The sequence below is a fragment of the Uloborus diversus genome, unplaced genomic scaffold (assembly GCF_026930045.1).
Source record: "Uloborus diversus isolate 005 unplaced genomic scaffold, Udiv.v.3.1 scaffold_15, whole genome shotgun sequence".
NCBI lineage: Eukaryota > Metazoa > Arthropoda > Arachnida > Araneae > Uloboridae > Uloborus > Uloborus diversus.
This window is the reverse complement of record NW_026558209.1, coordinates 2387001-2402304: the sequence shown is the minus strand read 5'-3', so window position 1 is coordinate 2402304 and position 15304 is coordinate 2387001. Positions and strand designations below refer to the sequence as shown.

General features: G+C 31.9%; 1 protein-coding gene across 1 annotated transcript in view; it reads right to left on the bottom strand.

Moving 5' to 3' along the window:
• Positions 1–115: 115 nt before the first annotated feature.
• LOC129233043 (uncharacterized) overlaps positions 116–15304 on the bottom strand; it is a 51414-nt gene continuing 36225 nt past the window's right edge. The window contains exons 5-6 of the mRNA XM_054867124.1: positions 1717–2267; positions 116–305 (exon numbers count right to left, since the gene is read on the bottom strand). Of these exons, the coding sequence (XP_054723099.1) occupies positions 116–305; positions 1717–2267 (741 nt within the window). The remainder of the gene's footprint in view (positions 306–1716; positions 2268–15304) is intronic.

The following is a 15304-nucleotide window of genomic DNA, read 5'->3' as shown; positions in this document are numbered from 1 at the left end:
CTAAAAAAACCTGTAGCTCTCCTTAAAATACTAACTATCGTCTTGAAATCATCAGAACCGACATTTTAAACCAAAGCGATTGTTGCCTTGACAACAGAATTGCCCAGACACGAAACTAGAATATGAACTTAATGCAAGGCTTAACAGAGGGAGCACTCACCCCTGCACAGAACTTGTAGTGAGTCCTGAAGTTGGTCATCGTTTCAAAAGTCTGTAGGCATCCAGGAAGGGGGCAAGTCAGCTGACCTTTGGCCTCCAGTTCTTCGGCCCACAGGTTCCTCATCTTGGCCGTGATTCGTCTGGCCCTGGGGGAGAAAGGCCAATCAGGAGACTTTAACACTCTCGGCTAATTTCACACTCTATATAACTTCATTATTTTTTTTTTTTTTTTGAGATGAGTGTTACACAATGAAGTGCTGGTTTTAGTAAAATACAGGAGTCACTCGTATAACACGGTACTTCAACAGCACGGTTTCGATATTAAACCGTATCAAATTTGCTATTATTATAACACGGTTTTGATACTACACGGTACGAAACTTGAATTTAATACTACAAGGTTTTGATATAACACGGGAGTTATGTTTAATACATTATGTTAATGGATAATAATTCTAATAAGTTTTTACTTTGTTTTTATGAAACTTGGTTTTGATATAACACGGTTCACATCCCTTGATTTACATTATTTCCAAGTCTCGTATAACACGGTTTCGATATAACACGGCACGAAACTTGAATTTAATACTTCACGGTTTTGATATAAGACGAATGCTATATTTGTAAAAGATGGAATTTTATTTTGGTTTGATACATTCCGTTAATTTTTGCTACTAACCCTAATATTTTACTTTGTTTTTATGAAACTTGGTTTCGATGTAACACGGTACACATCCCTTGATTTGCATAATTTCTGAGTCTCGTATAACACGGTTCCGATATAACACGGAACACGGTTTCGATATAACACGATGTATCTTATATAACCTGATTTTTCTTATGCACATACATAATTAGTACTAAAAATAAGTAAAAATGTTGTTTTTAAGGAAGTCTCGTATAACACGGTTTCGATACAACACGGAAAACGGTTTCGATATAACAGGATACACTTTGACGGTACGAAATTTGAATTTAATACTTAACGGTTGTGGTACAACATGAATGCTGCTACATTTATAAAAGATGGAATTTAATTTTGGTTTAATACATTCTGTTAATTTTTGCTAATAACTCTAATAAGTTTTTACTTTGTTTTTACGAAACTTGGTTTTGATATAACACGGTACACATCCCTTGATTTACATTATTTCCAAGTCTCGTATAACACGGTTTCGATATAACACGATACATCTTAACCTGTTTTTTCTCATGCACATGCATAATTAGTATTAAAAATAAGTAAAAATGTCATTTTAAAAAAAGTCTCTCATAACACGGTTTCGATATAACACGGTTTTAATGTAACACGACACATCTTAACCTGATTTTTCTCATGCACATGCATAATTAGTATTAAAAATAAGTAAAAATATTATTTTTAAAAAAGTCTTGTATAACACGGTTAGGATACTACACAGAACGAATTAACCGTGTTACACGAGGGACGCCTGTACATCTGGACAAAACATGATAGGAATAACCAGCACAAACTTCTACGCCCGGTTTGCCAACCTATTACGTCAAACCCGGTATAACCAAATCCGGACCACTCACTTGGGGTTGGAGTCGGGCCGGTACACGACCGGCTTGTCGAAGGCCGGCCTCCTCGGCTCGGGCAGGGTGACCGCCGGCTCCTCCTCCAGGCTCCCCCTCGGGAGGTCGATGATGGTCTCCGCCGACGATTGCGCCTCCGGCCCCCCGGTCATCACCTCCACGAAGCGGGGGTTCGTGATGATGATCGACACGCAATCCTCCCCCGTCTGCACGATCTCGGCGTCCGCCAGCTCCGCCACGGAGGACGACACCACCTCGCCGCCCCCGCCGCCCGCGAACAGTCCCGACACCAGTCGCGACGCCTCGTCCAGGGTCAGCACCGGCTCAACCGCCGCCCCCTCGTCCCGGATCGGCTCGACCGTCACCTCCGCGGGACGTCCGAACTGGATGAAGTCCGAACGGGGCCTGGACTTGGCCTTCTGCTTCGGGCACGGGAGGTCGATGTTCTCGAAGTCGCTGCACACGCTCTCCAGGATGGCCCGGGCATTCTTCTTCGCCGGCGGTTTCTTCTCGCCGTCCTCCGGATCTTGCTCCATCTGATTTCTTCTTGTCTGCACCAAAAAGTGGACTTCTCACTCAAAAACTTCCATTTTTTCCGTCCTCGGACGCATCTCATTCACATGACACCTGGAAAAGAAAAGAAAGCAGTCAGCATCAATCAGTGAAATTTTGTTATATGCAAATTTTTATTTTGTTCTCAGGGCCCAATATAGGCTGATTTTGCTACCCTTTTTCGGTACCTTCACAAAAATCTTGTTTTGAAATAGGTACTTTCACAAAAATCAAGTAATAAAATGAAGTAGCTTCACAAAAACATCGAAAATGTCACAAAAATTTGCAATTTAAAATATAAAATTAGTTTCTCTGTTTAAAACAGAATTCACTCATAAAATAAAATTCGAAGCAGGTTTATAGGAACAATCGCTTTAATAGAAACCTTTTTGTATATTTTAACTCATTTTTAGAGCTGTTTCTCGCCAGAATATTTATGCAATATCGCAATCTTTCAACATCTGTTTTGGGAAACCGTTTTTCTCATCATTTCCTATATTGTACACAGTACGTAGCCCATTCAGCTGAAATTACGATGGTATTTTCGGTACTTCTTAGGTTTTTAGCTCCCTTCCCCAAAAAAACAAAACCTGTTAAAAACAATACTAGATGACATTTACACTTTTCGAACTAAAATTTAACTTGTTCTACTTCTCTTTTACAAAAATTTGGATGCCTCTAAAATTTCACAAAAACAGTGTTGATGAAAAATGAAACTTTCACAAAAATAGAATGATGCAATACTTTCACAAAAATAGGTAGCGAGAAAACAATCCTGGATTGGCCTCTGGTTCTAAACTGTCATTTTGCAGTAAAAGCAATAGAGTGAAAATCTGTAACAGACACAGAAAGAGGGATCTATTTAGTTTTGACTGATGAAGTTAAGATAGTATAATGCAGTGTAGTTAAATTTAGAGCAATACATTCTAAAAATGCAAAATTAATTTATAAAAGTAATATCAACTGATTTTAATTAATGATTTTGTTAAAACATCACTTCATTCAAATCAATTGATTTAAATCAATGACTGTTTTTTTAAAAATCACTTGCTTTAAATCATGATTTTAATCACGATTTAAATCGAGCTGATTTAAATCAACAAACGATGGTTTGAACCCACAAGAGAATAGATTTTAATCCCTTATTCTGGTTTCTTTCTGCCATAATTAACATGAGCAAACTGATGTGTACAAACTAAATCTTCTATTGCTTTATTTTTGTTGTCTCTCTCCATTTGAATTTTCTCCCACAGAAATTCCTATATATTTGTTAATGCTGAGGTTTAGGATTTGCCGGTCGATTTTGCAGTCTTAAAAAGATGCAAATTACCTTTGGTAATTGTAGGGGAGAAGTTTGGAGCTCTCCCAAAGAAATTGTAACTTTAAAAAGGCTGTTTTAGACTATTTTTGGTGATGTTAAGGAGACGAGAGATCAAAAGTCCATTGAAGGAAATTTTACTAATTTATAAACTTAAAAATGCATTCTAGACTATCTTTGGTAAGGTTTGGGGTTGAAGAGATTGAGGTCCACTCCCAAAATTTTTTCGAAATTGAACTCTTTAAATTGTAAATGTAGGCAAATCCATGATTCATGAGTTACTTTTAGAGGACCAGCAATTTTTCGAAATTGAAGTTCCAAAAACATAATTGCCGATTACTTTTATTGATGTTAGGGAGAGAGGACTTGTGTGCAGAAAAGATGTCGCACACTTTAATTATGAAAAAATTTCGGAGGAGGGTCCATCGAAGTTAGTCTGAGACTGCTTTTTTAGAACTTAAATTTCGAAAAACTGGGCGGAGGGGTGATGGATTTCGCTCTATTTTTGAAAAAAATCAACCGAGGGCAACTTTAAAAAGTCTCATTCCTTTCATCAACAAATATAGCCTAATATGGCGATTTAAGAATTCAATTTCTACAAATTTCCGCAGAAGGCCCCTCAATTTTTCCTCTCATAGCATTACCAGAGGCTTTTCGAAATTCTCACAGCTACAATTTCGAAAAAATTCCGGGGGAAAACCATCTCTCCCCCCCCAACTAGAAGCGGGAATTTCTCAACAGTGTCCACCTAAAATTATTTTTTGGTAGTGCCACGGGGGGACAGTATTAAGTCTTTGCCCCGCCTCGAAAAAAAGGAGAAGATCAGGGCACTGTTGCTCCTCCCCCCTAAAAAAATTAAAATTGCAAAAAAAGTGAGGGGAGTTTATCTTGGTTATATGGGCCCCCTCTAAAAGTAAAACATATATACGCCACTGGTCAACATTGATTGGTGGATGCATGAACTGCATCAGTTTGACACAGAAAAGTCAAAAATTGTCAAGGCCTGTAAGCGTATTTAGTGGGGCCATGCTTAAATATATTTTAACACATAAAAATATCATTTATATTTTGACCACTAAAATTCAGTTTTTTTTTCCACATCACTTGTCAATTTATACCTGTTTAAGCCTTTAAATGAATGAAAACTACTTCTCAATGCAGAGTAAGTTTCTATCTTTTCCCATTCTGCCAAGTTAGAGTGTCAGAGTACTTGCATTTTCACACGGACATTTGTTTCACTAGCTCTCAAATTTGTGGATTTCTCAAACAACTGATAAGATAAGGCTCGTAGCTATTTCAATAAACATAGTTTAAATGAAAAAAGGTTCTTCCCCCTTTAATTTCCAATAGAACATGGTGCATTGAATTGCACAATCTTTTTGCATCCTTCACAGAAGCTGAAATTTTAGAATTCAAAGTGCGAAACAATCATCTCCAAAGGGCACATCAATACTTTTTGGCGTTATTATCATTTAATCTTCAATATTTTATTCATGTTCAATAGTTTATGGATAAAAATTAGTTAAAATATTGGCTAGTTGCTTTTTTTCACCTAGAAAAATGTTCATGAAAGCAAAGGTTAAGGGAGTGCTTTCTGCTTGATCAATCAAAGGCATTTATTTTTTATTTCATGGTAAAATCCAACTTTAAAGTAAATTTTGAGTTTACCTCATTGTAACTGACTAAATAGTTTCTCAAATAACTTAATCTTGCAAGTGTATTATTTGAACATATGATAATCACAGAAAAAAAGGGCAAAATTAACCAATTTAGTTTATTTCATACCTTTTTCAAATAACTATGTGGATAGTTTCTTTTCCCTAAGTATAAATAGTTGTATATTATTCAATTATGTGCTAAGATTTTCTGTTTAAAATTTAAGGGACTCATTTTTTCCGCCAAAGGACCCAAATCTATTTCATTAATGGGTCCTTGAGACCCAAGTTACGGATAGTTGAGCGCGAACACCGACTTTAAATAAACTGTTTTACTTGCAGTTTTTTTTCTACATTTTGAAAAATACAATCTTTTAACATCCAATATAAGAATCATATTTTGTTCTTTTTTCAAGCTAACTTCGCTTTATTAGGATGCAAATAAATGAAAAGTCTCTTTATTTTTGTTAGAACATGCATTTCAAGTTTTTAAAGCAAAATTCCATTTTCTTAACGAGTCAAAAATTAAAATGCTGAATCGATGGTTTAATTTTATTTTTGTTTCAACTGTGCCCACAGATGTTAATGATATGTTTATCATAGGACTCTAAAATGCAATTTAAAAATAATTTAATCAAAAATATTCCTTTTACAAGCCGTTTTTATACCTTTGATGCCTCCACTTGAGAATTGCGATATCTTCGCATCCGCTATGGGAATCCGATTTTTTGAATTTTTGATGTTTAATACACATTGTTAAGAAGTAAACAAATAAAATCTCTTTTTATTTTTGTTAAAATCACGGAATTTATAAGTTTTAAAGGAAATTTTGTGCTTTTTAAGAGTGTCTTGGGTCAAAAAGTTAAATGCTGAACCCTCGTCTGAATTTTATTTATTTATTTATTTATTTTTTGTTACAATTATTTTAAATGCTGTACAGAAATATTTCTAGTATAATTTAACATAATGTAGAATGGAGATAAATATTACTACTTGAGGGAGCGATGCCTCCCCCCCCCCCCGCCAAATACTAGAAAAACACACCAGAAGGATATTCTCAACATAGAAGAGGAAAACACTCTACTTTAGGTTTAAATGATGCAGTTTGTACCCGCTCTAAATTCTAAAATTTCGATTTAAAAAAAAAAATTTTTTGCGAAATTATTTGATTTTTCACAAAATTAATTCACTTTTCACAAAATTATTTTATTTCTCACAAAAAATGGACCCTGCGAAAAATCCTGGACAGACCCCTGGAATATGCAAAATAACTTCAATTTTAAAATTTATATAATGAAGTCAATATTATTTACCATCTCAGTTGTATTTTATGGACAAAGTTACGTCTTTTTTTTTTATCCAAACAATTTTCCAAAGTTTTTACTGGTTGTTTTTAATCGGCAAAAATATCATTTAAAAAAAAAAAAACATCAGCACATGGACACACAAATGATTCAACATGGTATGGATATTAAAAACATAACCCTCAGTGTCTCAGTTCCCCAGCAGATGGAGCCACTAGTACCATGCTTCCATTTTTCCCCCTTTTCTGTCACTTCAGAGATTAATTTCTAAAAGATTTTTCGAATGAAATCCATTTTTACAGATCAAAAAACATAATACAAATGAAATAGATTGAACTTGAAGAAGAAAAAAGTTTAAAACAGGGTTGGGTTTTTTGCCGGGACAGTGGAAAAACCATGGCAAAAATGGAAAAAAACGGCAAAAATGGAAAAAACGGCAAAAACCTAATTGCAAATAAAGTTGCATTGTATTGTTAATCAAGAAATAGTGACAATATAGTATAAATAATGCACTTTAATATTTTAGTTATGTCTCTCCATGTTACTTCTCATTTATAAGGTGAAAAATAAATAAATAACAAATGTTGGGATTGCAAAACTTAAGATTTTAAATGTTTGCTAAAACAATTTTTTCAGAATGAGCCAACTTTTATTTCTTTTATTTTTATAGTTCGCCCAATCCAAAAAAAAGTGGACATGAGGATGAAAATTCAAATTTCATTCAATATGGTTGAAATTTTGCATATGCACTGTTAAAAGTATACTATTTCATATTTTATTGAAAAAAAATTTCATTTATGTCATTAACATTCTTATTTTAATTACTAAAGTGGAACTATATCAGTACGAACTAGACTGCACCAAAACTGCTTATGTTGCTTGGTCTATTACAGCTGAACAAATAATTCTAGAAATCTATAAAGTTTCACACATAATCTGACATTCATTAGAAACAGTTTTTTCCTGAAGAGAAATGTCTACTAATCTTCACTACAAAAGGTAAGCATATTTAATTATTCTTAATTATTGTGTCACACCCACAACAAAAAAATGCATTTATATTTCCACAGAAAAATTTATTTGCCTAAAAGTTTTGAAACTTTGTATCCTAAAATAGTTTACTAAAGTACTTTGAATAACAAACAGAAAAAAAATTAATTAATGTTTTAATTGGAGTTATTAAGCGTTGCGGGTGTGACGTGTTCCTGCTGCGGGTGTGACATTTAGTTAAAGTCACACCCGCAACATCTTTTTAAATTAAACACAAATGTAATTCTGGAATGCATGTAGATGACAGCACTAATGTTTTAACCTTTGACCTAACCTTTGGCCTTTGACTTATTTGTCTAGACCCCAGTTAATTCAAAATTAGTATCTTTAGAGCATGTGCAGTTGATTAATTTAGTTTGGTATTCTATATTATTGGTTCTCCTAAGAAACATTTTTGTATTTCTTGATTTATAATTAAGGCAACTATTCAATAAGGTAAGATTTGTTTTTTTTTTTTATTTTTTTTTTAAATAAAACTTTAAAAAACTAAAACAATATTTTATCTTTTTTAATATGTATAAAAATGTATAATTTTGCTTTCGGCATTTGACTTTTTCCCCCTTTACTTTTTAAAACAAATAATGTAATATTAGGGACAGATTATTTTTTACTTCAAATTCAAAATAAATATAAAGAAATAATAAAAATAGTAATAAAACTTTTATTAAAATATTTATTAAAAAAAACTTTGTATAAAATTCTGTCAGCTAAAGTTTTAAATGAATCAAAACTTAATGTTTTTAATTTCATTTGGGGTTAAAAAATTCAAAGAACTTCAAAAAAAAAAAAAAAACATGTTCAACAATGTATTTTGGGACTTGTAGTGCTATATTTATTCACTTTACACATTTTTTTTTTTTTCAGAAGAATGAACAGCACTGAAAGATTCCGAAATCATCGTAAAAAGATGAAAGAAAACTCGGCTAAATACTCGGAATATTTTCTAAAAGAAAGGGAAAGAAACAAAGCAAGAATAGAAATTACGAATAAACTACTTTAAAAAATTACATCTCTGGCCATGAAAAAAAGAAAATGTAGAGGCAAAACCAGAATGAGAGGCAGAGAAAGTGTAGAGAGAGAGAAAGAAATCTTCGACAAAAGGGGCCACACCATCTCCAGCTGTAGAAGCAGAGTCGATGGCAATTTTTTGAAGAGCTCAAACCTTTGGTAATGCAATCCATAGACAGGTACAATCTTCTGTTAATGTCATACAACCATAAAGACTACAACATTAAAATTGCATGGTCATACTTTGTAAGGACTCATGGATAAGGAGCTGTGGATGGTGTTGGTGCGGTAACAAAACAAGAAAAAAAAGGTGTCACTTGCCGTTCTACAGCGTAGAGCAACAGTCAATTCTGCATCGGATTTTGCTATTTGAGCAGAAAAGGCTCTTAAAAAAATCAGAGTACTTTATTCTGCGGAGAGCGACATCACAAAAGATGTTGCAAAAATGCTTCACGCACGCTGCTGCCTTGTACAAAGCTATACCAAACTTACAATCGGTACACCATGTTGTACCGATCGATATGGGTACAATTCAAGTGGCAGGCACTAACTGCAGAAAGTGCACTGAAGATAGTTTCATTGCTGCCTCAGTTGGAAACGATCTCCCTTGGTAATATAAATGCTATTGGAGATTTTGTAGAATTAGTTTTGTTTTCTACCTTAAAAAAAAAAATTGGTCAAATCAAGCAAATAGATGGAGAAGACATACAAGTAGAATACTTTGAAAAAAAAAACCTTCAGAACATGTATACATCTGGCCCAATCAGTCAGACATATCATGGGAGAAACAGAACATTGTAATAAGAAAACTAACACCCCATGAAATCATCAATTCTAGATTGGAAATGAGATTTATGTAAAAAAAATTTCCTTAGTTATTTGCAATTTCTCTTATTTATTACTGTGCTAATCATAAAATGTCTGATTGATAACTATTTGTGTATGTTGTTATTTTATTGGCCACACAAGTCACACCCGCAACGGCAACTTTGAATATTTTTTACAGTGAAACTAATTGAGTGAGTATCTAAATTTTTGTATAGAATAATTAGTTAAGTATTACTGTCTAACATAAAAAAAAACCAGTTTGATCAGTTGATATAATTCACAGAGTTTTGAATGTTTTGATCGCAAGGTGAAAATGCATGTCCTTTTTATGTCACACCCGCAACGGGTAGAAATTAATTTTTTAAAAAATAAATAAAATATCAATCAACTTGCAAATTGGCATCAATGTACCTGCAAGTAATCTTTATTGAAAAATATAAAAATTGAAACCTATACTCTAAAATATTTTTGCTGATGACTAATTTAGTTAGTGTAAATGTCACACCCGCAACTTTGGATTGGACACATGTAAATTATTTTCTGCAAACCAACAAGTCACAAATCTCGAATAAACAAGGTATATTTTGACTCTGGAATGTTAAAGAAAATTTATCAAAAAAAAAAAAGATACAAGCAGAACTGGAAATCAATAGAAATTTTATAAATTACAAAAATATTGCCCGTTGTTGTGAGTTTGTTCATTAAAAGCAAGTTGTGCTCCCATAGATTTAACATTGTACCAACCAAGTGGTTCTGAGTGTACTGAACCAAGTGGTTTAGCTGAGTGGTACTCTAGCTAAAAGGCTTTCATGTAAATTATTTTCTGCAAACCAACACGTCACAAATCTCGAATAAACAAGGTATATTTTTTTAAGAAATTAACAGATTTTACAAACGGTCGGACAGAAAACAGAATAGGATGTGCAGTATTTTCATTATCTTACAAAAAAAGGTTTAATATTTCTTACTCTGTACACAGAAATAGAAAAACAGGCAACATAAAGATCAAAGAAATGTCTCGATTAAGCTGGAATTCAGTAAAAAGGGATTGAAACTACTTGAGGTTCTACAGTAGTTTTGGATGACAAAATGAAATACAATAAAGTAAAATGCAAAAAAAAAATGTAGTAATTAAAAACGAACAATATAGATTTTATAACTCGAGAAGCAACTTTGCCTTAACTGTTGGTAATCATGAAAACTAAAAAATCTGAAACTTCACCATTCTTGGGTTTTGTCGTCTTTTATACTTTTCTTCCGAAAACGCTGAATTTTAACTAGTTTTCCAGCTTTTTTTACCCCCAAGACAATTTTTGCGCTTTGTCCATATACTTACGCTACAATATATGCTACAAGAACCCCACATTTTCTCTTAAAAAAAGACAAAAGAAAACCCACATTTATTTTTAAAACCCCAGCTTTAATTGGGTTTTTTTGGGTTTTATTTAAAAAAACCCAAAAACCCTGGGTCCATGGGCTTTTTTTTTAAAAAAAACAGGTATTTGCCAACCCTGCTACTTAGTATGTTATACAATTATGAAAAAAAAAAGGATTTTATTCCAGGGTTGGCAAGGTTTAGGACATTATGGCAAAAACCACGGTAAAAACCCTGGTTTTTACCGTCCTGTCCAAAACCCTTGTGTCCAAAACTGCCCAAAAGTGTCCAAAACTATATTTTTAGAAAAATTGTATTTTGTGAGAACACAATAAAATGTATCAAAGTAATGTTTTATACTGAACATTTATTCAATGAGAACATTCAACTTATTCATACAGCTGATTTTATTTAATTACATAGAAGTTGAACTATTGATTCAAATTTCAATTTGTATGCATGAGTTATTTATTTTTATACTAGGAACCAAATTTCCCTATGTTTATGCCTGTGTGCAAATGAAAAGCTGGGTTGACAAGGTTTTTACCATCCTGTTCAAAACCCTTGTGTCCAAAACTACTTTTTGAGAAACTATATTTTGTGAGAAAATATCAAAAACAGAACAAAGTGCGCAAAATTATTTTTTGACTATTTAATATATTTATTCAAGTATAAATATATACGTAAATTGTAACTTATTTATGCAGCTGATTTTAATCTAGTTATGTAGAAATTAAATTTTTCCTTAAAAATTTCAATTAGTATGCAGGAGGTTTTTTTTTTTTCCATAAACCAAATTTTTCGACATTTATGCAAGTGTGCAAATGATAATGTTCAAAATATAGTGCAATAATTGACTTAAATGCAATAAATTACAATTTTTTATAGTTACAGAAAGTGTTATATTAAAAATATAAACTAAATAAAGAAGAGCACAAGTTTTATAACATAAGTATTTAATCATCAATTTCTTGTTCTTTAATCTATGATTTAAAAAATAATTTTGTTAAAACATCATGTAAAACTTATTTGCAAAAACCATCAAAAAAAAATTAAGCCTTTTTTTTTCGCACCTAAATATGGCACATTTTATAACATTTCTTTGTGTTATAAATGGAACTGAAATTAGTTGTCTTGGTAGTGTTGTGAATTTCCTTTCATAACTCTACCAACCGTTACATGAGGAAGTTTTTATCTAATAGTTATTAGCATTTTTTTTAAGTAAATATTTTAAAATGAACATTTTGGGGGAAAATATCATCAAATACTCATTAATTAAACCTCATTAATAACAATATTTATACACTATGAATATTGCAGTAAATGTGAATTAATTATATTACACCGCTTAAGCTTTAGAATTTGTTTGCACAGTTTCGGACAGTTTTGGACAATAAAAACCACCTGTCCTGTCCTAAACCAGTTTTGGACAGTCCAAAACCTAACCCTGTTTTATTCAGATTAAAACTTTAACAATGAAAATAATCAAATGTCAAATAGTTAAATCTCATCAAAATCGGTTAAATTTTCAACATCAAAACACATATTCTGTTTCTTCAACATCGTGACAAATGGCGAGTTTGAGCTTTTTCAAGTTTTTGAACAAGAATTATTCAAAATTACTAGAGACGTACTGAGTAGCACTTTAGCCGAGTACCGAGTACTCGGCCAAGTACCAAGTTACCGAGAACCAATTATGTTTTAAGAAGAACCACCGGCACACACGTGATGAATTTCGAGCTCATTGGAATAGTAGTATAGACTTCCATGTCGATATAATAGTTTTTAAAACAAAAATTCCAGCTGAAATTTAATTAAAGATTATGTAAAAGATTTCGTTTGCGGCAAAAATTTTATAAAAAGATAATTTTCAAAACTAAAAACAAACAAATAAATAATAAGCATGATTAATCAAGTTGGAATTAAAAAAAATTATATCAATCGATTTTAGTTCTTAATACAAAAATTTCATATTTTTTTACACTGCTCCATTTTTGATAAATAAGTTTTATTAACTTTGCGGACATTGAAAAGATTTACTCCGTTGAAGCATAACAAACCTCATTGTTCTCAAAAAATTTAAATTTGACTTGTAAATTTGAAATGTAAATGATTGCAGTATATTATATGGTTGCACTCCTTTATTAATTCTAAAATCTGCCTCAACAATATTCCATTTTTTAAAACTACTCGGTATTGGCCGAGTATCTGATCAAAATTTGGCCGAGTGCCGAGTATTCGGCAAATTGACCGAGTAGTTACCGAGTACTTGGTACGTCTCTAAAAATTACTTTAATTTTCAAATTTATGTAATGAAGTCAATATTATTTACCATCTCGGTTGTATTTTATGGACAAAGTTATGTTTTTTTTTTTTTTAATCCTTTCAAATTTATACAATGAAGTTAGTATTATTTACCACCTCAGATGTATTTTATAGACAATATTTTTTCTTATCCAAACAATTTTCCAAAGTTTTTACTGGTCGTTTTTGACTGGCAAAAATACCATTTAAAAAAAACATCAGCACATGGACACACATATGAATCAACATGGTATGGATATTAAAAGCATAACCCTCAGTGTCTCAGTTCCCCAGCAGATGGAGCCACTAATACCATGCTTCCATTTTCCCCCTTTTCTGTCACTTCAGAGATTAATTTCTAAAAGATTTTTTGAATAAAAACCATTTTTACAGATCAAAAAACATAATACGAATGAAATAGATCGAACTCGAAGAAAAAAAAGTTTAAAAAAAATAAATAAATAAAAAATAAAAACCAAGAAAGCTAATGTTGCTAAATGAACTAATAGAATTCAACATTTCAGTGGAAATTTAATTTTTCCCTTTTTTTTTTCTTTCAACAAACAAATTTTTCTTTCGGAAAACAAATTGGCTAGATATAAATACACGACCAGGAAGACATTGGGAAAGGCCAATGTCCTGAGAAATATCAATACACAATTCACAAATTTCTTAACAAAAAAGCCTAATTTTGAATTAATCCAAATCAATTTTTAAATCTGGAAACTAAAACTTGCGGTTTGATTTTTGGAAATAGCGCATTAAATTTAAAATATATTTCAATTTAGTCCTGAAATCTGGAAAAAAATTTAACTTTTATCCTGAATGCTTGGTTTAGTTTCTTGCAAAATGCATTGCTATTTAGCCTTTCACACAAAAAACATTCTTCGTTTTCAATAAATAAACACCAGGGTTGGCCGAATTGGACCCAATGGTTTTTTTTTTTTTTTTTGAAAAAACCCATTTAAAAAACCCATTATTTAGCCCACTTTTGGGTTTTTTTAAATTTTCTGAAGAGTTTTTAAAAAAATTAATTAATTTAAATACTTTCACAATTTAAACATCTTTTTTATTTGTTCTTTACAACAGACAATGGACATAAAAATGAATTTTGAACTTTAATAGTATTTCTTAACGGCATTAAAAAAATAAAAAAAAATGCTTCAAAGATTTAAAATAAATGCATTTAACTTTATTCTTTAACTGGGTCAATAAATAACTCAAATTACTTTGACTAAGTCTTGTCATGTCTGATTTTCTCAATATTTGCAGATTGTACAGAGGAAACTACTCTAGCTAAAAGGCTTTCATGTGAATTTTTTTCTGCAAACCAACACGTCACAAATCTCAAATAAACAAGGTATATTTTTTGGAAGTTAACAGGTTTTTCAAATGTTCGACAGAAAACAGAACAGGATGTACAGTATTTTCATTATCTTACGAAAAAGTTTAATATTTCTAACTCTGTGCATAGAAATAGAAAACACAGGCAACATAATATTCAAAGAAATGTCTTGATTAAGCTGGAATTCAGTAAAAAGGGATTTTTAAACTACTTGAGGTTCTACAGTAGTTTTGCATATCAAAATTAAATACAATGAAGTAAAATGCAAGAAAAAAGAAATGTAGTAATTGAAAACAAACAATAGATTTTATCACTCAAAACTGTTGGTAATAATGAAAATTAAAAAATCTGAAACTTCCCCATTCTTGGGTTTTGTCGTCTTTTATACTTTTCTTCAGAAAACGCTAAATTTTAACTAGAGTTTTCCAGCTTTTTTTACCTGAAGACAAATATTTGCGCTTTGTTCATATACTTACGCTACAATATGCTACAAGTACACCACATTTTCCCTAAAAAAAAAACAAAAAAACCCACATTTCTTTTAAAAAACCCAACTTTAGTTGGGTTTTTTTTTTTGGGTTTTATTTAAAAAACCCAAAAAACCCTAGGTCCATGGGCTTTTTAAAAAAAACCCGGGTTTTTGCCAACCCTGATAAACACACATTTCATGGCGACATTAAACTATGGAAATTGGCCCGATGCCAAACTTTGACCTTTTAGCAAAACTCAAAATGGCTGCTGAAAAATTACCTGAAGTCTGCAATCATTTGAAAAACCATACTCAAAATGCCTCCAATGAATGCAGACTCAGGGCACCATTTTGTTTCAGATTGTAAAATTCAGTCAAGA